Source organism: Netta rufina (assembly GCF_964035555.1).
Source record: "Netta rufina genome assembly, chromosome: 2".
NCBI lineage: Eukaryota > Metazoa > Chordata > Aves > Anseriformes > Anatidae > Netta > Netta rufina.
This window is the reverse complement of record NC_140124.1, coordinates 5,324,169-5,346,802: the sequence shown is the minus strand read 5'-3', so window position 1 is coordinate 5,346,802 and position 22,634 is coordinate 5,324,169. Positions and strand designations below refer to the sequence as shown.

At 51.1% G+C, this 22,634-nt stretch overlaps 1 protein-coding gene across 3 annotated transcripts in view; it reads left to right on the top strand.

Moving 5' to 3' along the window:
* Positions 1-796: 796 nt before the first annotated feature.
* The window catches only part of LOC311222394 (mitogen-activated protein kinase kinase kinase 3-like), a 63,855-nt gene continuing 42,017 nt past the window's right edge, over positions 797-22,634 (top strand). For 2 of the 3 annotated variants that reach the window (XM_084306664.1, XM_084306663.1), the window contains exons 1-2: positions 797-1,082; positions 18,193-18,272. In XM_084306664.1, coding sequence (XP_084162790.1) covers positions 18,261-18,272 — 12 coding nt within the window. In that variant the 5' untranslated portion in view covers positions 797-1,082; positions 18,193-18,260. Of the gene's footprint in view, positions 1,083-17,190; positions 17,235-18,192; positions 18,273-22,634 lie in introns of those variants that run through there. The other variant, XM_084306665.1, reaches the window with a different exon arrangement.

Here is a 22,634-nt window from a genome sequence, read left to right as displayed (position 1 = left end):
TCACATCATCTCTGAGGCTCAGGCCTTGTTTTCACTTGTTTTGCCTTCAAGCCTTCGAGGGCTGAGCCCAAAGGGACCGAGACGCACCAAGGAGCCTTGGGGCAGGTGGGTGTGAGTCCGAGCAGCCCCGAGGCTGTCTGAGGAGCCTGGAGTCACTGTGCAGGGCATCACTGACAGCCCAGGAAGGGCTGGGGGTCCTTCGGTCCTGGCTGCTTATTGCTCACCCTCAGCCCCCCTAAAGTGGCAAAAGCAAATTAAGTGACAAGAGCAATCATTTCATGTCCTGGCTGTGTGCAGACAGCTACACAGTTTAAGCAGTTTCTTCATTGTCCCCCCTGCCGCAGCCCCATGAGGGTGCTTCACCTCCCTCCCTCCTCACCCCCCCAACCACCCCCCGCCTCACCAAACCCCACAGAACCCCAACCGGCTCCCTCAACAGCCCACCCCATGGACTCCCCAAGGGCTAAACACCACCTCGCTAGCCCAAATTAACCAAAAACTGAAGAAACTGAAGGACTGAGGACCCAGCGGGGCTGCCACCCCCACACAACCACCAGCGCCCCTCAGCGGGGAAGGGGCCACAAAATGGCGCCCCCCAGCGGAGGGGGGGGGGGGGGGGTGAGGCACAAAATGGCGCCCCCTGGCGGCGGCACGCGGGGCGGCCGCGGGTGGGGGCGTGGCCTCAAGGCTTGGCCGCTTTCCTATTGGCGGAGGCGCCCGAGCGCGTCACCGCTTCCTCCCGCTTTTGTGCGCCGCCCCGCACCGCCCCCCCCCCGAACCGAGCCGAGCCCGAGCCGAGCCGAAGCCGAACCCGAAGCCGAGCCTGAGCCGAAGCCGGAGCCGAACCCAGCCGAGCCCGAGCCGAGCCGAGCCGTGCTAAACCCAACCCAGCCGTGCCAAACCCACCCCAATCCAACCGAACCGAGCCAAACCCAACCTAATCCAACCCAGCCGTGCTAAACCCAGCCCAATCCAAGCCAGCCGAGCCGTGCTGTGCCAAATCCAAGCCGTGCCGAGCCGTGCCAAAGCAGCGCTCGCAGCCTCCGCGCATGGCTCCCCGCGGGTAGCCGCTCTCCGGACGGGTAAGGCTGTGCTGGAGGGGATACAGGGGGGGAATGCAGCCGCGCTGCCCCGTTTGGGTTTGGGGTTTTGTGTCCGGGTTTGGCTCCGCGGGGTCGGTTTTGTTTTTTTTTTGTCCGGGTCTGGTTCTGGAGGCGTTTTATTTCGAGTTTTTCCCTGCCCCATCCTCTAGCAATGTAAGGGAGGGGTGTCGCTCGTCTACAGCACTTTTAGGATTTGGGGGGTTGTGGGTGTTGGGCACCCTATAACAACCCCCTCCCCTCTGGGATGTCCCCTTAGAGGCAGCAGGTTGGGTTCCCAACACGGTCCTGGTGTCCCTTTCCTCCAGCCTGCTCGGGTTTGGCTCTGCCAGCCGTCTCCCCAAGTTGGTGCCCGACACAGTTGTCCTACAGCAGCCCTATAGGGGACAGAAAAGCAGGATGGGTTTCATCTCGGGGTAAAAAAGCTGCTCCCAAAGCCCCGGCTGCAAGGCACGGCTCAGCACGAAGCCTTCCACCCACCATCCCGCAGTGAGCGTGTCTCTCACCGGCCCCATTTTACCCAGAAAAAGCCTTTTTTCCCCTCCTCTGCTGCTTTTTTCCTCTTCCTCCCCAGTTCCCGGCTTGCAACCCGGTGGCGTTTTCATTTTTTATTATTTTTTTTTGCAATTAGACCTCGCTTCTGGTTCGGGGCTGGCCTCGCGTTGTCGGTGCACGGGGTGAAACCCCTCAAAAGGCTTTCTCAAAATGCTGAGGATGGGGAATGTGACATAACAGGGTCTTTTTTTTTTTTTTGGAGATTTGGGGTTTATACAGAGTTTAGGTGACACTGGGAGTTTCAAGGCTCAAATAAATGCATGTTGGCATAGCTGCATCTGAGGGTCCGCTTTCCAGACCATGTAATAAAAGGGGGTCGAGGTTTTGGGGCTTTCCTCCGCAGCCGGGCACGGTCTTTGCTTTAGGAAGTTTTCCCGGCTTGTAAAAGCTCCTCTGTTGGAGGCAGGATGCGTGGCTGGCCGGGCTGCCAGCCTGGTGGGCTGCGGCTTTAAAGGCTCTTTTATACATCCCTTCTCTGAACGGGGTTCGGTACCACGAGTTTTTTTCCATGGGTCTTAAATCTCCGTCAGAAACTCTGCCGTGGCTACGTGTGCCGAGGGGCAGTGTGTTTCTTTTTTTTGGAGACCCTTACAGCTCGCTCAGAGAGATGTAACCTGGATTTCCTAATGGGATGGAGAGCCTGTGTTGTGTAGAAATGGACAAATCTCTCCAAATCTCCGGATTTTTTTACATTTCCCGGGGTCCAACACAGGAGAGGGATGCGTGCCCCGTGTCCCTGCTGTCCCGGGAGCTGGGGCTGCTGGTGCCCGACGGCAGCAGGAACTTGGTTGGACTCTGGCCTTTCCACTCCCCTCTCCGCACGGAGCCACGGCCAAGCACAATGTGCACAGCAATGTGCAGAATGTCAGCTGTGCACCAGCGGGATGGAAAACGCATTATAGAGCCATAGGAAGGGGGATATGGAATTCAACTTTTTTTTTCCTTGAAGTCCTCAGGCGCTTTTCAGCCTTTCGAAAAGAGCTCTAAATGGCCCGATGATGCTGAACCCGAATCCCCAGACTTTATTTTCCTATCTAAGCTCCAGCAAGGTGAAGGTGACCGGGTGTTTTTCTGGGAATCCTTCCAGGAAAGCATCCGTGGGGGCAGCGTGTCTGTCCCGACCTGCGAAATGCCACTGGGCTCCAACCAAATCCCTGTCCCGTCAGTAACACAAGACCGAAAAATAGATGCCTCGCACTTCAAAGCCTGCTCCCTGCAGAAGATGGGTTGCACAGGATGGCAGAACAAGAGTGCTGAGATGCCCTCGTGGCGTAAACAGACGGGTTGCAGTCCCAGCATGAGCCGTGGTGGGGAGGAATTGGCGAGGAATTTGGCCCAAAGCTGGCTCACCTGGTGCTGCAGTGGTTTTGGGGAGAAGCATTTGGTGAGGTGGGGTGTAGGAGGTGCACACTCGAGCCCTGCATCTCCTTGTGGTCCCTTCTCGTGGGGACGGGGACGTGGTGCTGGGTGTCATCCTGCACGGGTCCCTAGAGCATTGGGGGTGCCTCAGAAGGCAACCCGCAGGGGTGGACCCGCAGGTGCTGAGGCTTTTAGGGTGACAGGTACCTGTACCTCACAGAAGAGGGTGTTTTGGCTCCAAAATGCATTCTTCAGCCACTTTTCCCTTCCCTGGAAAATCCTCAAACAAATGTCAGGGGAGACCAAGTGACTCAGGATTTAATGAGAATCCCTAGCAGGGCCTGCCCTCCGCTGTGATAAAACCCCCGTTGGCTACCATTTTACCCCAAAATCATGACTATTTTGGCCAAAGCTCCTCTCCTTTCGCCTTCCCCACTCTGCAAGATGATCGGGGAGGACGAGCCACTGCCAAACCGAAACCCAGGGTGGAATTTGGCTGGGTGCCGAAGAAATGGCACGGGACAAAGTCCGGGCAGCCTGGGGCCGTGCCCGGCAGTGCGGGCCAGATCCTGGAAGGAGCCGGCCAGTTCGCTGCGTGGGATGCTGTGTAAACAGCCTGGGTGGAAGGGGGGTGGATGGATTGAGCGTTCAGGTAGTGATTTAATGCCCAAAAACTTGAAAAAATATCCCTGGCTGGGGGGGAGTGTGGATGCTGTAGGAGTTTGCTGTGGCGTGGAGCTTGCGTGCTGAATAGCAGCAAGTCATCTGATTGATAACCAGGTGATTCACGGGGGGAAAGGCTCTGTGCAGTTGCTTTAGGGATTAATTGGTGGGGTTAAAAGCCCTTGTGAAGGAGGTTGGAAGGCTGTAAGTGCTGCTGAGGTGTTTGTGGGGTCTGCAGTGCTTGGAGCGCTCTTGCACTACTAGGATTGTCGTGGAGCAGTGGTGTTTGTCCAGTCCTTGTGAAGGTATTTCTAGCTTCTGGAGCCATCCAAGTGCCTGCAGATCCCTGTAGGACTGCTGGAAGTTTAATGTGATGGGCATTTGCCAGCCATCAGGTGCTGTGCAAAGATGAGCCCAGTGCTGTGCTCTGAGTTCTGCTGCTGCCAGGCTGGGTGTGGAGGCTTTTTGGGGGAGTCTGTTGAGGTCTGGCATGCTCCTTGGATGTGGTAACCTGTTGTGATGATGATGGTTGGTTACTTATTTTACACTACAACCTTTACGTTTTTGGTTTTGTCTTTTCAATTTAGAAGAAGTCAGGTCATCCCAGTCCAGTTGCAAACTGGAAATAGTGCAGCTCCCTCCGTGATAAGAGCCTAAAAAAAAAAAAAAGCAGATATTTACTGTTTGCAGCGAGTTCTTTGCACCTTCACCTCCACAATGCTGCAGCAGGGATGCCCACGCACAAGCTCTCGCCGACAGGTGGATGTCACCTCCGGGCCAGTTTGAAGGGCTGGGGCAGCCACCACGTGGGGCTGCGATAAGGAAGGCTCGGCTGGGGAGAACGGTGTAGGGTGAGGTCTTGTAGCTGTGTGCGTGCACAGAAATCCTGTCCTAGATGCTCTGTTCCTGCTGGCGTCGTGCCTCTTCCTCTCTGCCACTAACCAGGGAGCGCCCTGCAGAGGGACTGTCCCTTTTCTGCATGCCGGGTCAGCGCAGTGCCATCGTGGAGGCTGGCTGGTGATGTTATCTGTACGTGGGTGATGCTGACGGCTCGGGTACTCAGCTTGCTGTCTGGAGAAACGGGGTGGTTGAGGTGGAAGGGGGTGGCTGGAAGGAGGTGTGTGGGCTGGGACAGGGGAGTGACTCAGTCCAGGAGGCTGCAGGCAGTGGGGAAGCTGTGCTTGGACATGGGAGGTGAGAGACTGGGTTTGCTTCTGCTGAGGCTGATCAGTCACAGAGTGCTTTGGGTTGGCAGGGACCTCAAAGCCCAGCTAATCCCAACCCCCTGCGTTGGGCAGGGAGCCCTGCCCCCAGCCCAGGCTGCCCCTAGCCCCATCCAGCCTGACCTTGGGCACTGCCAGGGCTGGGGCAGCCACAGCTCCTCTGGGCAGCCTGGGCCAGGGCCTCACCACCCTCACTGGGAAGAATTTCTTCCTTGTCTCTAATCTATATCTCCCCTTATTTAGTTTAAAGCCATTTCCCCTTGTCCTATCCCTGCCCAAGAGTCCCTCCCCAGCCCTCCTGCAGCCCCCTTTAGGCCCTGGCAGGCTGCTCTGAGGTCTCCCTGGAGCCTTCTCCTCTCCAGGCTGAACAACCCCAACTCCCTCAGCCTGGCTCCACAGCAGAGGTGCTCCAGCCTCTGAGCATCCTCGTGGCCTCCTCTGGACTCACCCCAACAGCTCCCTGTCCTTCTGGTGCCCCAGAGCTGAGTGCAGGCTCCAGGTGGGATCTGAATGCTCTGTGAAGCCAGGTTTGTCTTGCTGAACGTATGAAACATTCTTCAGTAAAAACACCAGGCTGGGCCAAGGCCCTGGAAAGCTTACCAGGGTGCTCTTGCTGCAGCCTCGATGCCTGTTGTTCACCCTTCAGCACAGAAGTGCAGTGCTGATCCCTTTATTGCAACCCTTTTTGCTGGCTTCCAGCTTGGAGGGCGGCCTTTGGGAAACCTGAGCACCCGGTTAATAAACCGGTGGAATGTGTTTGCTGCTCCTTGGTCTTAATCCTTCAGTGCTGGTGTAACAGAGTCATTAGAGAAATATGCAAAATATGTCAGTTATTTCGATTTGGAGGGAGCTGGTAGCAAAGGAGAAATAGACAGAGACTGTCCTGAGCTGTGCTTGGCTTATTGCAGCGTTGGTTTCAGTCGAAGGTTCGAGGTCCAGCTCTGAAGGGTGTCTTCGAGCCATGCTGTGCATTGCCAGAGTGCTGAGGGCAGGGAAAGGAGCCGCTTTGGTGCTAGAATCACGGTCATTAAGGCTGGGAGAGACCTTCAGGATCATCTGGTCCGACCATCCCCCTACCACCAATGTCACCACTAAGCCATGTCCCCAAGCACCACGTCCAACCTCTCCTTGAACACCCCCAGGGACGGTGACGCCACCACCTCCCTGGGTAACCCGTCCCAATGCCTGACTGCTCTTTCTGAGCAGAAATGTCTCCTCATTTCCAACCTGAACCTCCCCTGGCACAACTTGAGGCCATTCCCTCTGGTCCTATCACTGGTTACCTGTGAGAAGAGGCCGACCCCCAGCTCCCCACACCTTCCTTTCAGGTAGCTGTAGAGAGCAATGAGGCCACACCTGAGCCTCCTCTTCCTCATACCAAACACCCCCAGTGCCCTCAACCTTTCCTCACAGGACTTGATGTGCTTTTCTGGCTTTTCCCTTGAAAACTGCACGTGGCTCCTGCTGAGCCCCGGCAACTTCTCCTCAGGTGGTGGCAACCCAGGGAAGCCCTGCTCGTGTCTCCTGAGGCACCTGCTGCAGTTTGGGGCTGGGCAGGACCCTTGGGGCTGCCTGGATGTGGGACCACACACAGTTTTCTGCTAGGCCAGCTCTTGCTGGAGAAGGATCTGCTTCCCCAGTGGGCTTGGGCTGCTGCCCCCGTGTTCTTTCTCCCAAAGCACTCCTGGATGCTGACTTGAGTCACGGGTGGCCCTGATGGGAGGGCAGCTGTGGTGTTCTCTGCATCCCCTAATGATGGTCCCTGCAGGCTGGCTTGGCTTCACCTTGTTTGGCTGAAATTAGCTCTTCAGTGTGAAGGGTTTGAGAAAATGTACCCACTTTTGCCTGTTTTTGTTTGGTGACGAAACGCTTTGCTTGCTGGGGCTGTCCCTAAAGCGCTGACCTGTTGAAGTTACAAATGGTGCTTGTGTCGTTCCCTGTGATACCTGGCCGATGAGTCAAGAGAAAGAGAAAACACTCAATCAGCACAATATTTCAGCAGCTTCACGTACGGCACTAGCGGTGTGACTAATGCCTGCCGTGTGCCTGCTCGGCGTCGGGCTGGGGCGAGGACCTGTGGTTTGTGCTCAGGAGCTGCGTCACAGGAGATGAGCCCAAACAAATGCCTTTTGGCCCCGTTATGGAAGGTGCTGAAGATTGAAACCATCGCTCGAGGGAGAGCTGGGGACAAGCTCGTTTCAGCCTTGGATGTGTCTAGGAAATCCTGCACAGGAGAAATTCCCTTTTGGAAAGCCAGTTGGGCTGTCCCAGGGAAGAGGTGGCACGCTGAGCTTTTGTCTTATGGCTTTTCCCTTTGCGGTGCTTGGATACGTTGCCTGGACGTCTGTTGCTTGAGTCTTGAGGTGTCAGTAGACACAGTCTCCTGTTTTAACTGCACGTGGGCATCCTTTTTGGCTTGCAGTCCTTGAGGCATGAGAAGAGCCAACAGTTTGAGGGGCTGGTGAAGGCATGTCTTGTGTGTGTCTGTGTGAACACGTTCATCGAGTCGTGTAGGTGTAACTGTGGTGTGCAGACCCACCTGGTTGGAAGGGGTCTGTGGATGAAGCACCCTGCAATTCTCCCAACAAACCTCCTTGCCCCGGCGTTGGCTTTTGGGCTGGTGGCTTGGGAGAAGAGCATGGAGAAAGCTCTCGCCTTCTTCTCACTGCTCCTTGCCTGCATCTGCCACTCTCCCCTCCATTTGGGGTTCAGGATGAGGCCCAGAGAGGACCCTGGCTGCTAAACCCTACTTGTGGCATGTCCTATAAAGCCTCCTGCGAGGCAGTCGTGCCGCGAAGCTCTATTTTGGGGCCGTTTCTGATGTAATCCGTCAAGAAACGGTCTGCTCTTTGACTTACTGCTGGCAGCGTGGCTGTGGATGGATGAGCAGTTGCTTACCTAGCATTACCAAAGCAACGAGTTGTTGCTTTCCATGACTCATGAAAATGCACTGGAGGCTCTCTTAAGAATGGCTGAGATCATTTTTTTGGCTGGGGCCAAGCAGCTGGTTTCCTTAGCAAACAGCAGTGGGGGTGGAGGGAGGGGGATTTCCAACCTTGTTTCTTTGTATGCGGCGATCTGGAGTTTTGAGCTCGCTTAATAAAATACTTCATTTGAAAAGGGGAGGAAAAAAAAAAAAGGCCTGTCGCTTCCACATCTGTTGAGTTTTCGTGGCATGACTTGTTTTGCCTTACCAAGGGGAAAGGTGTATTTTTCCTCTCCTGTAAACACAGACACGATGGGTGGCATTTTTCTCCTGAAGTAAATCTTCTGGGGGAAGAAGAAGAAGAAGGAGGTGCAGAGAAATTTAGGCAAACAAAGCCGTAATTACATCGAACCTGGTTTTAATTTTATTTTTAATATATTTCTTTACTTATTTGTCACCTCTTCAGTCACCTTCTGGTTTTGGCGGCTCATTTTCAGAGGAGCAGCACTCCTGTCCTTGGGAACCAAGCTGCACAGAGATGGGTTTAATGCACCTGTGCTCTGCAGGAAGGGTGAGGGTAAGGCTCGTTAAATGCCACGGATGCAGCAACATCAGATGTGGCTGGCAGTTTAATAGATGTGGACCAACTTGTTGCATGCTGTGGGTTCCTGCTGGTGAAGCTCCCAGCTGGGGAAGGCACAGCCACGTCCCCACACACTGCAGGAACGGCCTGGAGCCCCTCGTGGGCTGCACGGGGGCAGCAAATCAGCCCTGGGAACAGCAGGAACCCGGGAGCGTAAGCACCCGGCCGAAAGCCAAGGGGGAGCGGGAACAATGCGCCTCAACAGGTTTGTGCTCACTTCCTCCTAATCGCAAAGATGAGATAATAGAGAAACCCAGAAGCGTTTGCCAAGCCAGAGCAGTGAGGCTTCCTTTCTCTGCGTGGCCTGCGAGGCAGGAACAGCGCCTGGCACGGTCCTGCTGGCATCGGGGCCACGGGTGCTGGCTCCAGGTTGCTGCTCGTGTTGGCACACAGCACCCAGAGCTGCTCAGGGTGCTCAGCACCACCACGGTTCGGGCTCCGTCAGAGCCCAGAAAGGCTTTTTCAGCAGGATGAGGCCTTATTTACAGACTGGTTCTTACCACGCAGTATTTCTGCTGGGCAAGACCCACCAGCAGCTGTAAATCTGGTAACGCTGGGGAGCGGAGGATGCCAGCAGATGAGCCGGCACAGCTGGACTCGCAGGGCTTTGCCTTACTTCAGGCTGGGTAAAAGAAGTGGAAGCAAAATTTGGCAAGTTGTTCCACTGCATTTTGTTATTTTTTAAACCACCGTGCCTTCATATTGCCCTCTGCTGAACAGGGCTCTTTTGAGGAAAGAGGCCGACAGCTGCATACATCAAAGGTCTGTGTGGTTTCTGGACAGGTTTTGCTCTGAAAGCTGGATTTTCTGATCAGTAACCTACAGATGGGGATGTAGAAGCCCCCCCCACATATTAAGCCATTCTCCCCAGTCTTAAAATTTCCAATGTATATCACTGGGGGAAAAGAGTCCTTGATCCTATTCCTTCCTCCAAAAAAAATTAAAATTGTGAATTAACTTTTTTGTTTGAGCACTTCAGACTTTGACTTATGCTTCTTTCTTCAACTTAGACATCTACAAGTACTTCTTTTTAACCCAGAATCAGGAAGTGTGGATTCCGAGGTAATCATATGACTCCAGGAACCAGCTACTTATGAAAAACACCAAATCCTGTGAGAATTGGCAGTGCTCAGGGTTGGCCCATGGTCCAGCATCTGAACTGGAAACTGAAGCAGAACCTGCTACTCCCAGCTCCATGTGCAGTGGTAGGAGCAGTGGGCGTTGCTTCCCCATCCATTGATGTCCACCCAGTTGCAAGAGGAGATGCAGATTTGTGTGGCTTTCCCTTTTTACTCCTTTACACGGTTGAAGTGTTTTGGTTTTGATTTTTTTCCTACATTGTGAAATTTGCAGATGAGAGATCGTGGGGCTCTCAGTTGCTCTTTGGATTACGTGAGGGCAATCTCCTGTGGCAGCCTTACAAATCGGTGCATGCTTTATTTGACCACTCTTTGGAAGTGTTGCAGTAGTGCAGCTGCTGGACCCTTCTTCGTGTGACTGAGCTTCTTCTGCATTTTGAAGATACAAGAGGGCCTTGCTGCTGCTGGGGACACGAACCACTGCCAATGCAAATTGCAGTCGAAGCTGTACGGTTTAAGCTGCGTTGGATTCTCCTTTCCCCAAACCCATTGCTTCTTTGCCTCTTCACTTTTTATTCTTTTCTTTTTGGAGCTGGGTTTCTGACAGCCTGTTGCACCTGGCTGGCTGATGGATGGGATGCTTTTGTCTGTTCTCCTGCCAGCTTGTGCTTTGCAAAACCAGAGTGCTTCTCCGTGTCAGACAGGATCAGGTGTGAGTGCTCAGGGAAGCACGGAGTTCTCCAGTAATACAGAAATGAGGTTCTTGCACTGCTTGTGGCTGCAAGGGGAGAAATTAGGAGGCTCACTTGGGTGCCGGAGAGCTCACTGAAGCAGAAAGCCAGGCAAAAGCCCTCCTTTGCTTAACTTTACCTACTCCTTGGGTAAGTCCTGCTAGCACGAGTGACATCGCAGCAGGAACCGAGATGTCTTCAGAGGGCGACGCTCTCCCAACATAAGCAGACCAGCACGTTTCTTTACAACGTGGGAGATACTTATTCTGTGACTAAGCATAAAAGCTAAGGGATGGAAAAGGTCCTATTAGATCATTTTGTCCACCTCCCTGCTGGTGCACAATTTTTCTCCCCGGGGTCTATTTGTTAGCGGGCTGTCGGGCAGACAGTAGGAGTTTGCCCGGGGTGCTGTGGACGAGCAGCTTGCAGCCCATGCAGGTGAGGGATTTGAGCACGTGTGACTCGGCTTGCGTGTGCCCAACTTGCATGCAGCGAGAGGATTTTGTAGTAAATCAGCCCAAAGCCCTGGGCTCAACGTTCTTGGCGTGCTTGGAGCCTTCCTGGTGACTTGCTGGGACTCGGTTTGTGCGAGCGTCAGCTCATCTTTTTTTAACGTTCGAGGAATAAGCTAATTTTACTTGATATTTGTGATGGAGTAGGTGGTTTGAACACTAATAATAATAATAGGGGGGGAAAAAAAAATAGAATCCTTTTGGTAAGGAGAGGTCAGCCAGCTAGACATCTGCACAGCTGGCTTGGGCTCCGTTTGCCATGATCTATGACGGCGGCGCGTGAAGGCTCCCGGAGGAGCCATCAGAAAGGTGCAGGTGGAAATGCTATTGCTATGACAAACAGAGCAGCGCTGGAGTTTCAGGCCGGAGCTTGGGGACCATCAACACTGCTTCATTTATTATTCCTCGGAACGTGTAACCATAGCACGGCCTCATACACATGTACTCGGTGTTTTTTTTTTTTTGTTCACGCTCCCTGATTTCGTTTATGGCCGAGAGCACTTAGCTTGAAACCCAGGTTGAAATCACCGAGTGTTGAATGTAAAGGGATGGATTCTGTTCTTTCCTAAATCAGGGAAGACTTGGAGCGTGTGCCAAACATTGGGGACTGCAGGAGAAATTTCATATCGAGGCACGTGCTGAACTGCCTTCCTGTGTTGAGACTCTTGGCTTGTGCATTTAGGATCACTCCACTGCTTCCAAGGGTGTCTCCTGGTCAACAGTGTTGTGAGATCAATATTTGGGGCTAGAAACCAGGTCTCTTATGTGGTGCAGGTGAGCAACCGAGCTTGCTTCACCACCAGTGACATGGTTTTGCTGGTGTTGGGCCCCCAGGGCTGTGCTTTGGCCCGATGATGGGTATCCTGACACTGCTGTGCGTTTTGTGCAGTTTTCTGCAGGTGTTACGGGACATCTTGTGGCTCAGCAACTGCTCTGCTAAATCAGGAGGAGCTACCCCCTAAACCTGAGGCTGGTAGGAGCTGTGGGTGTTTCACGGTACAGAACATGTCCCTGGCACCCGTGGTCTTTCTCTTGGCATCTTGTGTGGAAGTGACAGTATCGCGGATGACGTTTTCCAGGAAAACTTCCAACACTTGTAAATGAGCCCCGAGATGCGTTTCGCCTGCCTTCCTCCACCAGACATCTTCTAGGGAAGGGGGAGTTGGAGCAGGGCACAGTGCATGCAGTGAGCAAGTCTGCCTTGTTGTTACTTGGTTTAGAGAAATCTTGGTCTGAAGATGCAAAAAGCAATCGCAAACGCTGTCTGGACACCACCTCCCCTCATCAATTAGCAGCATTAAACACTCAGCAGGGAGGATTAATTAGAAAACTGAAATCTTTCCATCGTGACCGCCTTCTGGTTTCCATCGAAATGCAGCTGAAGAGCTGGAAAGGCTTCTGTGTTTTGTTTTGATACGCAGGCATATGTTTCTTTCCATCCTGGAAATGAATTCTGTCTGGAGCAGGGCCGTGGGAATCAATACGAAGTTGTGCTGGGTTTCTCTGAGGTTTCTTCTGAGAGGAGCTGACTGCTTCCCCACTGCCCTTAAAGAGTGGCCTGGCTTTGGAGCAGCCAAGCAACCTCTGCCCCGACTGTCTTTGAGTCTGGAGGTGTTGTGTGGCTGCCCTGAGTGTCCAGGGGTTGCTCCGTGGCCTCTTGGGGGTGACAGGCTTCTTTCTTCTGAAGGTCTTCGTGTCAGACTTCCTCCAAGGTACCTGCAGAGCCCCACAGGCTGTGATGCCAAAGACTTGCCGCTACACGCTCATGTTTTGTCATGTTTAGTCCCACATGAAGGCGAGCACCCTCGAGCTCATGTGATACCGTAGGTCAAGAGGACAAGGAGAACGAAACCTCTGTGGAAGCTGCCCCACGTGGCTCTGTTTCATAATCCCATCACCACCCCACCGGCAGCGCACGCAAACCCGTAGCCTTTGGGGACGCCAGCTACGCAGGAAGGCGGTCCTTTCACCCAAAAACACAGCAGGCATTTTAGTCTTCACTCGCTGAGCTTGGCTTCCCCCTGGTTTAATCTGGATCCAGAATTACACAGCAGAAGTTGTGTGAGCAAGAAAAGGATCTCGCAAATTCTGAGGTGATTCTTGGGGGCCGGGCCTCAGGTCCCGGTCTCCCCATGCGCCGTGGAGCTTGTGCTCCTTGCCCACGGGAAGGGGTAAAATAACCAAGTAGCTGCTGAAAGGGCAGGAGGCAGTCGATAAACCTGCAGCCCGCGGCTTCGCGGTCGATCAGAAAGTCGTGGTTTGATCGATCGAAGCCAGAAGGGCCGCGGGGAGGAGGCCGCCGCTCGTTAAGGAGGCGGGATGGCTGTGAGAGGGACTATTGATCGCAGCCAGCGGAGGGCAAATGGTGGCATAGAAAGGCTGGGAGGATGAACTGTGGGAGGCGTGGGATGTCAGCGGGGTGTTGGAAGTGAGAGAAAGTGGGTCAGGTAGCAAGGGGAGAGGGCACAGCAGCTCCAGCAGCCTGATGCTGCCACAAGGCCTTGCTGCCCGCCTCAGGGATGTGTGAGCCTCCCTCCCTCCTGGCCCAAACGTGGTCACTCGGTGTTTGACATCCTGTTAGAGCACATTGGGCCTGTCAGAAATTGTGTTTCAGGATGGATTTTGTCTGCAAGTTTTACTATCTCTTCCTTCTTTTAGCTTCTGCTCCTTCTTCCTCTTTCTCCCCCCAGGGGAAGGACGGTCACCTCACTTTTCCAGATACGCTTTCTTGGTTGAATTTATCCTTAAGGTCTGCAGTCGTTTAAGCAGAAAGAACAACAAAAAAGGACAAAAAACCTTCTATAAGAAATTGTGATGCTTCTCTGGTTTGGTTTTTACCTTGTACACAGATGTCTTCCCCCTTGCCCCTTCACTTAGGGGCACTGCTTGTTGAAATCTAAGAGGATTTCTCTTGGTGTTGCTTGCATCAGGGTCTCTCTGTGTTTTATAAGCGCATAGGTAACCATCCAAGGATGTGTTTTTACCCTGTGTAAGGAGAAATGATGCATAACAGTGCTCTCCTCTAATTGCAGACCATCTTAACAGAGCTGTGCATTGAAATGAGCCTAGCTGGATTGGCTTCCTGAGAGAAAAACGCCTCAGCCTGCAGGAGATGAGGAACCTTCGGACTTGGTCGCTGCAGTGCCAGACTTTTAACATTTGCATCTAGGGCCTGGAGTGTGATCAGGGTGTCTGTAGGGTTGTCTGTAGGGTTGTTTGGGCTCTACCAGCTGCTGGAGGAGGCAGCTCCTCTGTAACAGGCAGGAATTCAGCAGGGATGCAGTTCAGTGCTGTGCCAGAAAGCATCCGAACAGCTGCTTCCACGTGTGCTCCCTGGAAATTTACTCTGCTTGAATTGTCTGTTTGATATATACAAATATATATATATGCAAAATGCGTTAGCTCTGACCTGTTAGGGCTGCGTTAGCTGTTTTTGCTGATGGAAGAGTCCTTTTGAATACTTCCGATTGCTTCCTTGTTTTGTGGTTTTCCAGAAGTTTGCAGTCTCAGTGCAAAATCAAAACTATTTTATATGCTAGTATGCATTACTGATTATTCCACTGAATTTGGTAAAAAGGATTATTACTGTAAAGCAGAAAGGGAAACCGATGGGGAAAAAAACCTTACTGGAGAATGTTATCTGCGTTATTTCATTTACTAAATCGTTTGCAGGAAGAGGAGGGGTTGACAGGAGAGATTTTAATATCTCAGTGGCTATTTTAAAGGGCTGTCAGGGAAGTGAATAGCGAGTAGCCGTGCATGTTTTAAAGCTCGTATTCTACACACATCTTGTGCTGGAATCGACAGGATGGTTTGGGAGGTTTTTCTTGAGAGGCAGCTGCTGAGCTTAGCTGCGTTGGTTGGGTCTCTTAGGACTACAACAATCTTCCATCTTGCACGATGGCTCTTGGCTCATGCAGTTTGCCCACTTGGGAGATAAGCCAGGCTTGCACATGTTTGCAGAAGGTCCATCCCTGTTGCGTGCTCATAAACATTGGTGCGTGGGCTTAATTGGCTTCTTTTTGAGCACCCCTGCGTTGTGCATCCTTTGGATAACCTGAGCAGGACATGCTGTGAGGGTGGGGTCTTACATTTCTCAAGCATCACCAAAATTTAACAGTTTTTTTTTGTAGATCCCCTAAATACAGATCCTATTTCCAGGGCAGCTGTATGTGCTTCAGATCAAATGTCCTGTAGTGTCTAGAACAAAGCTTTAAGGATGAATTTGAGGTGATCTGAGGAAATCTCTAATATTTCAACCTTTCTTTGCATTTGAATCCACCGTGATAACCTGCAGGCAGTCTGACTAAGCTATCAGCATGCAGGCGTTTGTATTCTCTCAGTTAAAACAGTCTCATTTGCTTTGCTGTTGTTTTTAACACTACCCCAAGCCCTGGCCTCTGAAGCTTTTTGAAAATAACATTTACAATAATATTTTTAACAGTTCCGTAGTATACAAAACTCCAGCGCCCTGGCAGGACTCCCGGAAACTTGCTGAAAGTTAATGTGGTCAACTCTTAAAAAAAGGAGAGATTTTTTCCGCTTGACTCTTGCTTGTTAAACTCTCTGAGCCCAACATGTTGTTCCCTGCTGCTTGAAAAAACAAGGAAAGTCCCAATTTTAGCAACGCCGGTTTGAGTAGCTTTCCAGCTGAGCCACATTTCAGGGGCAACTGTGGCTTCTTATTATTATTTTTTTTACGGTGCCGTGTCCCTCCACCTTCAAACCAATGTGGTAAGTGGTGCTCAGGCTGGGCTAAGTAGGTGCTGCTTTCCCTGGAAACTTGGAGAAGAGATGCCACTTGTTCGTGGTGTGGTAGTGATAAGACATCCTGGTTTTTGAGGCTGTGTTTTATGCAGGATGCTGAGCCTCTGTGGGGTAAGACCAGCACTTCTGGGGGTAGGTGATACCATAAATCCCACTTCAAATCAGGCAGGCTGCTGGTGACTGCAGCTCTCAGTGCTGGACTGAATTCACCCCTCTTTCCTTACCCCTATCCCAAATCTTTCCTCCCACTAACTGCCTTCCCATCACTTCGTAGTCTTCTCTCAAAGCCAGGTCAAAACTGCTCTTCTCCATCACCTCCTCTGCTGCTTTGCCCAGAGACCAGAGCTGGGAGGCGTGTTGCTGCTGCCTCTTGAACCCAGTCTTAGTTAATCCCTTCCCACCTAGAAGCAGAGGAGAAAGGGGAAAAAAAAAACACCTGGGATTCATTTTTAAAGGGGTTTAATTGCATAGAGCTCTCGTGTGGATACTTCACTCGTGTAGCCTTAATGTTTTCGAGCCACTCGGGCTGCAGAAATGAATTCAGCTTGGTCAAATCCAAGCTGCTTTTATTCCAGATGAGCGTATCTGTCCCGGGGTTTCCTGCAGCTTGAGTAATCTCCGGCAGTTTCCTGAGCAGATCGGAGCAGAGCAGCTCAAGTCTCTTGCGTGCACGACACAAACCTGGAATATGAGCCCTGCGTCGCCCCTGCAGCCCTGGGAGCTTCGCTCATCTCTCGCCCTCCTTGCTTGGGAGGAGGTCTTTGTACACGGTGAGGCTACCAGGGCTGTAGTTTGGAGCTTCATGGTGGAGATTTACAGCAGGTTCACAGCTGAGGCTGGTTCTGCCATGGTTGGAGAGGTGCAGTGTGGAGCAGGAGCCCTGTTTCAGGTGGTTTGCGTGGCGATCTCCAAGATTTGAAGGCTCTGCTGGGGGACCGTGGTGGGAGGAGAAGTGGGATGCTGCTCCAGAGTGCGTTGGAGGAGGAAAAGGATTTTTCCTCTCCCTCCCACCCCCCTGTTTTTTTACAGGAGATAATAAAAAGGCAGAATTTGTACTCGAAACAGGAATTTGGCCTGCTGTAACAGGAAGCTGCTGGTATGTATTTTTGGGAAGCCACGGAAATCGCCGGTGTTTGCGGTCCAGTTTGAAGGCTGCCTGTCCCGAGGATTGAAGAGAGGTGCTACAAGAGAAAACCTCTTTCTCCCGTGTGTCTGTCCCCCGTTTTCCCAAGGATTGCTTGTGTGGCTCCTGTAGGCGCACGCTTTTGGGACTGGGTGCAGACTGCAGAGGCCTGAAAGGTCTCCAAAAAGGCGTTAGAAAAATCTGACAAAGTTAACCCGGGCCAGCTCAGTAATTTCGGGTGAAATCCAGGCTATCTGCGTGTGACCCTTGGAGCAAACTCTGCACGCAGCTTGTTTACTGGAAGTCCTGCATCAATTCTGAAAGCAAAAGCAGAGAAGATCTGAGCTGTTTCCTGTTCTTGTTACAATCAGCTGGAGCTTTTGCACTGTTTTTGGTGGATTTTTGCTCTCTTGATCCAGTTCTTGCATAGACTGACCAGTATTTTCTCGAGATGGGATTTTAAACCTTCCTGAGCCTGTTAGTTACTTCCTTGCCTTCTCCTTTGTCTTGAAAAAGGACAGAGAGGAGCCCCCCACAGCTGTGAGCTCTCAGGGTAAGTGCTGCTGTCCCGAGAGGAAGCTGCAGCAGCAGAAGGAACAAGGCGCTCCGTGGCACTCGCGCTTCTCCGCCTTCACCGCTTGCTTATCGCCTTCCCTTCCTGCCTGTCTCTCTCGAAATAGGCTGGATAAATTTCCTCCTGCTCACCAGCAGCGAGGCAGCGGAGTTGCAGAAAATCATTTCAATCCGTTCCTGGTTCACTTCAGATTTGTTACTGCTTTTAAATCGATTTGGCTGGGCCGGGGGGTGCTCAGAGCGCCTTCCTCCACCGCTCCAGCACGATACGGGGTATGTAGTGCTGCAGAGTTCATGGCCACATCCTGGCACACACATATCTTGGTGGTTTTGGGGCAATATTTCCCTTAGGGACTGCAGGACAGGGGTGTCTTCCTCTCTCTGTGCAAGCCTGATGAGGTATGTGAGATGCCTCTGCGTTGAGTCATGCTATTAAGTTTATGGCCAAGAAATCTGCGGGCTTATCAGCCAGCTAACGTGTAAAAAAGAAACCTTTCTATCAGCTAAATGCAGCATGCCGGGTAAACTCATGGGCTTTGGGTGAATTCAGAGAGAAGCAGGAGCAGCTTGGGGCAACAGGCAAAGTCTGTGTGAGCGCTGCAAGGAAACTACCTGCCGCGAGGGATGTGTGGCTCATACCTTGCTGCTGAGAGCTGCCCAGACTCATTTTTTTTCCCATGAGGTCAGAGAGAGGCTGATGCAGTCTTTGGGAACCTTGGCTGGAATTGGGAAGACCTAAAATTAGGTCTCTGCTTTGGTACAGGCTGCCTCTAGGAGTGACGCTTTATGTCCTGCCGTCAGTTTGTTTCCCAGGGGAGTGTTATCTCGCGGGGACGCTGCAAAATGTCATGTGTAATTGCGTTTGGGTTGCATTAAACAATGTAAAAAATACATTAAAGATGTAATGCATTAAGGATGATGTCCTCTTGTCATTGCAGGGTGGATGCTTGAGAGTGGAGGATAAGGTGCAAGCGTCTGGGACCGGTGGAATGGAGGCCTGATGTAGATGGAAAGATGGGTAAGGACTGTGCTTCCCTGAAGCAATTAATTCTCTGCAGCCTGCTGATTTTGATTGGGGTTCCCGAGCATGACAATGGAGCAGCAGACCTTGCCAAGGCTGCCTGGCTGAATATTAGTGTTTTCTAACTTTTTTGCCTTACAGTGGTGCCAAAATTGGACAAATTCTCTTCTTACCACTATTCTGGTGGGTCGTGTTCTAGGTGGAGCCCCTTCCCAAATCTGCCTTTATTTCTGGACAGGCTGGCTGTTTCTGTGGGTAATCAGCTCAGTGGCATTGTCTCACATCAGATAATCAGTGCGAGTGCCCCAGCTCCTTCAGCTTTTTGTGCTGTGGGCCGTCAAATTTATCTCTTGCAGAATCACACCTTGCTTGCAGGGAAATGTCCGTGCTTTGCCAACGTGCTTGCGACCTGGCACACAGCTGGGACGCTGCTGCAGGGATCACCTGGTGTCTTCCCATCATAGTCCTCTAGGGATGAAGGATGCTGAATGGGCTTTGCAGGAGGCACCTGCCTTTCTGAGAGCTGTGTGCTGCCAGGTTTGGGGTTCAACTAGAATCTTGTGCGTTTAGGAGCAAGAATGCATTCTTTGCAGAATGAATGCTGCCCTCAAAACCACTTCCAAAGTGGTCTGTAAGACATTTTGCCAGCCAGTAGCAGTTCTAGAAACTGTACGGGTTTCTGCTCATTTTCTTTAGTTTTGCTCAAAAGAGAAAGCTCAGCAGGTTGAAGAAGGGCGGGTTCTGCCTTACAGAAGTGGTAGTGTGTGATTAACATCTGGAGCTAATTGAAAATGCTGGTAAATTGTGACTGTCTCTCTAGGCCTAATAGAAGAGTGATGAAGAATTTGGTAGTGGTTTGAACTTAAAAAATAGAAAATGCAAAGCCAGTGCCACACCTTAACTGTTTGCCTTCCCTTATGGAGAAGGGACAATAGGAGAAGAGCAGTGTTTAGCCCATCCTGGCTTTATCTATTTTTTTTTTTTGTCTCTCTATTAACTGGGAGAGAGATTTTGAGGTAAAAAATAATAATAATTTAAAGCTAAGTTTTAAAAAAAAAAAAAAAAAAAAAAAAAAAAGAAGGGCAGAGAAAGTTCAGACCTGGTTCTTCAGTATACAGAATGACAAATTTCACTTGAAAAACCCAGAATTTTTTTTAGGGAAATTGTCGCTTTGAAGATGAGAGCTACTCCTATTCAATGCTTTTTTTTTTTTTTTTAAAGGAGGAAAGTTCAGCCTTGCTCTGAGGGCTGGCAGGGAGTGAGGTGCTGACTCCAGCCCAGTTTTCAGCAAAGAGTGCTGTGCACGTCCCCCCCTTCCCAAATGTCACTGCTGTTGCAGGGACTGCTTAGCCCTGCCAGGCTGCCTTCAGAAGGGATCGTGGGGTGGTCCTGAGCCTGGGCCCTGCCTTGGCTGTTGGGGCAAGAGAGATGAACCGATGTGTCTCTTGATCAGTGTTACAGATCTTCTGTTATTTGGTAGTCAAACGATGACTGCAACAGCTTTGAAAATTTGGCTGAATTTGGAGGGTTTATTAGTTTCACACACACACCATTTTACATGCGTTCTGGTTTCCTCTGTGTGTTGGGACAGGGGAGCATTTTCAATGGAAGAGCAGGGAATTTTCAGTCATTTCCTTGATTCCCTTCTGGTAAGCTACAGAGGAGTTATGCTGAAATGATATCAGGTCTCCTCCAGGTCTGCCTTTCTTCCTAGGATCCTTTTCACACTCAGCCAGGCTGCATCACACAGTGCTTGGTGCCCAGTGCTGCAAATCAGACCAAGACAGCCCGGCAGCTCAGGGCCAACCTCAGCAGAGCTCCTTGGCCCTGGGTTTTCTTACATGGTGCAGATATAACTATGACCACATTGCCTGAGATTTGTATCTGCTCTCTTAATGCTGGCTGTGAAGGACTTGGAGGTCTTGCTGCAGGATATGGCTCCATTTCTGAGGGAATTGGAACTGGGTTCAGCACAGGGGCTTAGGACAGAATTATGCTGGTTTTGCTTCATGTTTTGGTTGTGGAACAGAATCACAGAATGGTCTAGGTTGGAAGAGACCTCCAAGATCACCCAGTCCAACCTCTGACCTAACACTAACAGTCCCCACTAAACCATATCCCTAAGCTCTACATCTAAACGTCTTTTGAAGACCTCCAGGGATGGTGACTCCACCACTTCCCTGGGCAGCCAATTCCAATGCCTCACAACCTGCTCAGTAAAGAAGCTTTTCCTAATATCCAGCCTAATTCCTGCTGGAAGGACTGGACTAATACTGAAGTCATTTTTTACATTGTGGCTGGGTTGCCACGCACCTCTTGCAGTGGCTTTCTCAGCCACAGAACAATTTCTGCAGCTCGTGGTCCATTTCCATCTGCTGCCCCTCCAAGAGGATCCAAACCCTTTTTGTTGATGGATCAAAATGTAGCTGAGCACCAACAAGGGCCGAGGACACTTCCAAAGCTGTCTGTGTAACGCAACCCAGGGAGAGGACCGTGCTCAATGGCAGTTAACCGCTGTGCTTAAACATAACATCACGGTAAAAATAACATTAAAAATTGTGGAAGTGGGTATAAAAGGCACCAGCGTTTTCATTGCCCAACGTTTTTTCTTTTTAAGAGTGATTTGAGCATTCTTGACTCTGGTTGTGAAATGGTGTGTGTGTTTCTGACTGCAAAAACACTGGGCACTCTGATGCGTGAGTCAAAGTTTAGGTCTTCAGTACTTCTCTGGAGAAAATGTAAGTTTTGTTTCAGCAGCAAGGTAATCGGAAGTGTAAGGGATGGAAGAATAATGCCTTTTTACAGCCTTGACTTGACTTGACAGAGTGGGGTTTTTTTGGAGAACAAGACTGCAGGCTGGGCTGGCAAAAGGCAAGGCAGCTTGCAGCAGGAGGAGGTGGCCACTTCACACAGTCCTGGTCTGTCCATTTAATTCCAGTTCTGTGCTCTTCTGGGGCTGTCGAGACACTCAGAGGAAAAACACCAACTCTCCACACACAGACATTAATTTCTTTCACCTCTCCCATGCTCTGTGTTCCTCATCCCTCATTTGAAGGCAATGTCTGTGCACTTTACCTGCTCTTTGTATGCTGGGAACTGCAAAAAAAATAAAAATCAAGTTAAATTGCAGCAGTTTGCTTTATTGTTAGGCACATCAGGCTTTCTAGCTGAGTTTTTTTATTTTCGAGAGGTGTCTGACTTAAGCTCCTTCTCCCTTTCCTGGCAACATTGCGCCCAGGGCTCCTGTTTTGGGTCACACCAGGCATTTTGGGCAGCTGGGAGGGCAGGATCAGACCTGCACTGCTGTATTTGGGGCTCTGCAGCTCTTGCTGCAGCAACAGATGAAGAGTTCATGGTTTCTGGGCTGCGACTTTGAGCACTGGAAGTAGCTGAGTTGGGAGGGAGAAAGAGGTCTTTATGAGCCTGCAAATAACCTTCAAAGGTATCGGAGGCAGTCAGGGGAAATAACTTGCCAGCTGCATTTCTCACTGTGTAAACATTTTTCTCCTTTCAAGTGTGCTCAAGAGAGGCGCAGGTTGTGGGGAGAGGTAATATCTTTTATTAGACCAAACTGATAGAGGTGGAAAAAAACAGGCTGCCTTTTAGGTACATAAGCCCTTCTTCAGAAGCAGCAGATTTCAAGCAAAGCTGGAAAAGAAGCTGGAAAAATTGCCCCGAGTTTAATTTAATTTATGTTAATCCGTTGAAGGAAAAGGTAACCAGTGTCTGTGGAGCAGAAGGGAGGGTTGGCAAAAGAAAATCTGTGAAAGGTGGTGGTGGGTCAAGGGAGAGAAAACAGCACCTGGCACCTTTGAAGTGGCGAGGAGCTTTGTGGGCAGATGCTATGGGATAAAATGCATCATGCCATAAAAGCAGACAGTCCCTGAATTTTCTCTTCAATTCTCAGTGGAGCTATAAGCATGCAAACTTTTCCTAAATGTTGTTATTTTTGCTCTTTAAGAGTCAAGTCCTTGCCTGCAGGTCCCCAGAAGCCTCGTGAGACTAATACGTGAAAACAAATGCGAGATGGTAACTGCTTTACCCAAGAGGCAGCTATTTAGCCCAGTTTATCTCAAAGCAGCTCCGTGCTTTTACAGGAAAGCCCTGAATCCTGCAGCTGGATTCCTGTCCCTGCCTCCCGTCTTCCTGAGGGCTGCAACTGGGAGCCGTCCAGCACGGGAGTGGGTTCATGGCTAGGGAGCGTTGAGCAGCTGGAGCGGTCAAGGTTGGGTTGGGTTGGTCTTCGGTGCTCTGCAGGGTAAACCCTCGCTCTTTCTGTGACAGAGATGTGTTTATTTAGTCTTCGCTGGGCTTTAGATTGCTTTACGAGCTTCTATAGCAGGGAGCAGGGCACTCTGC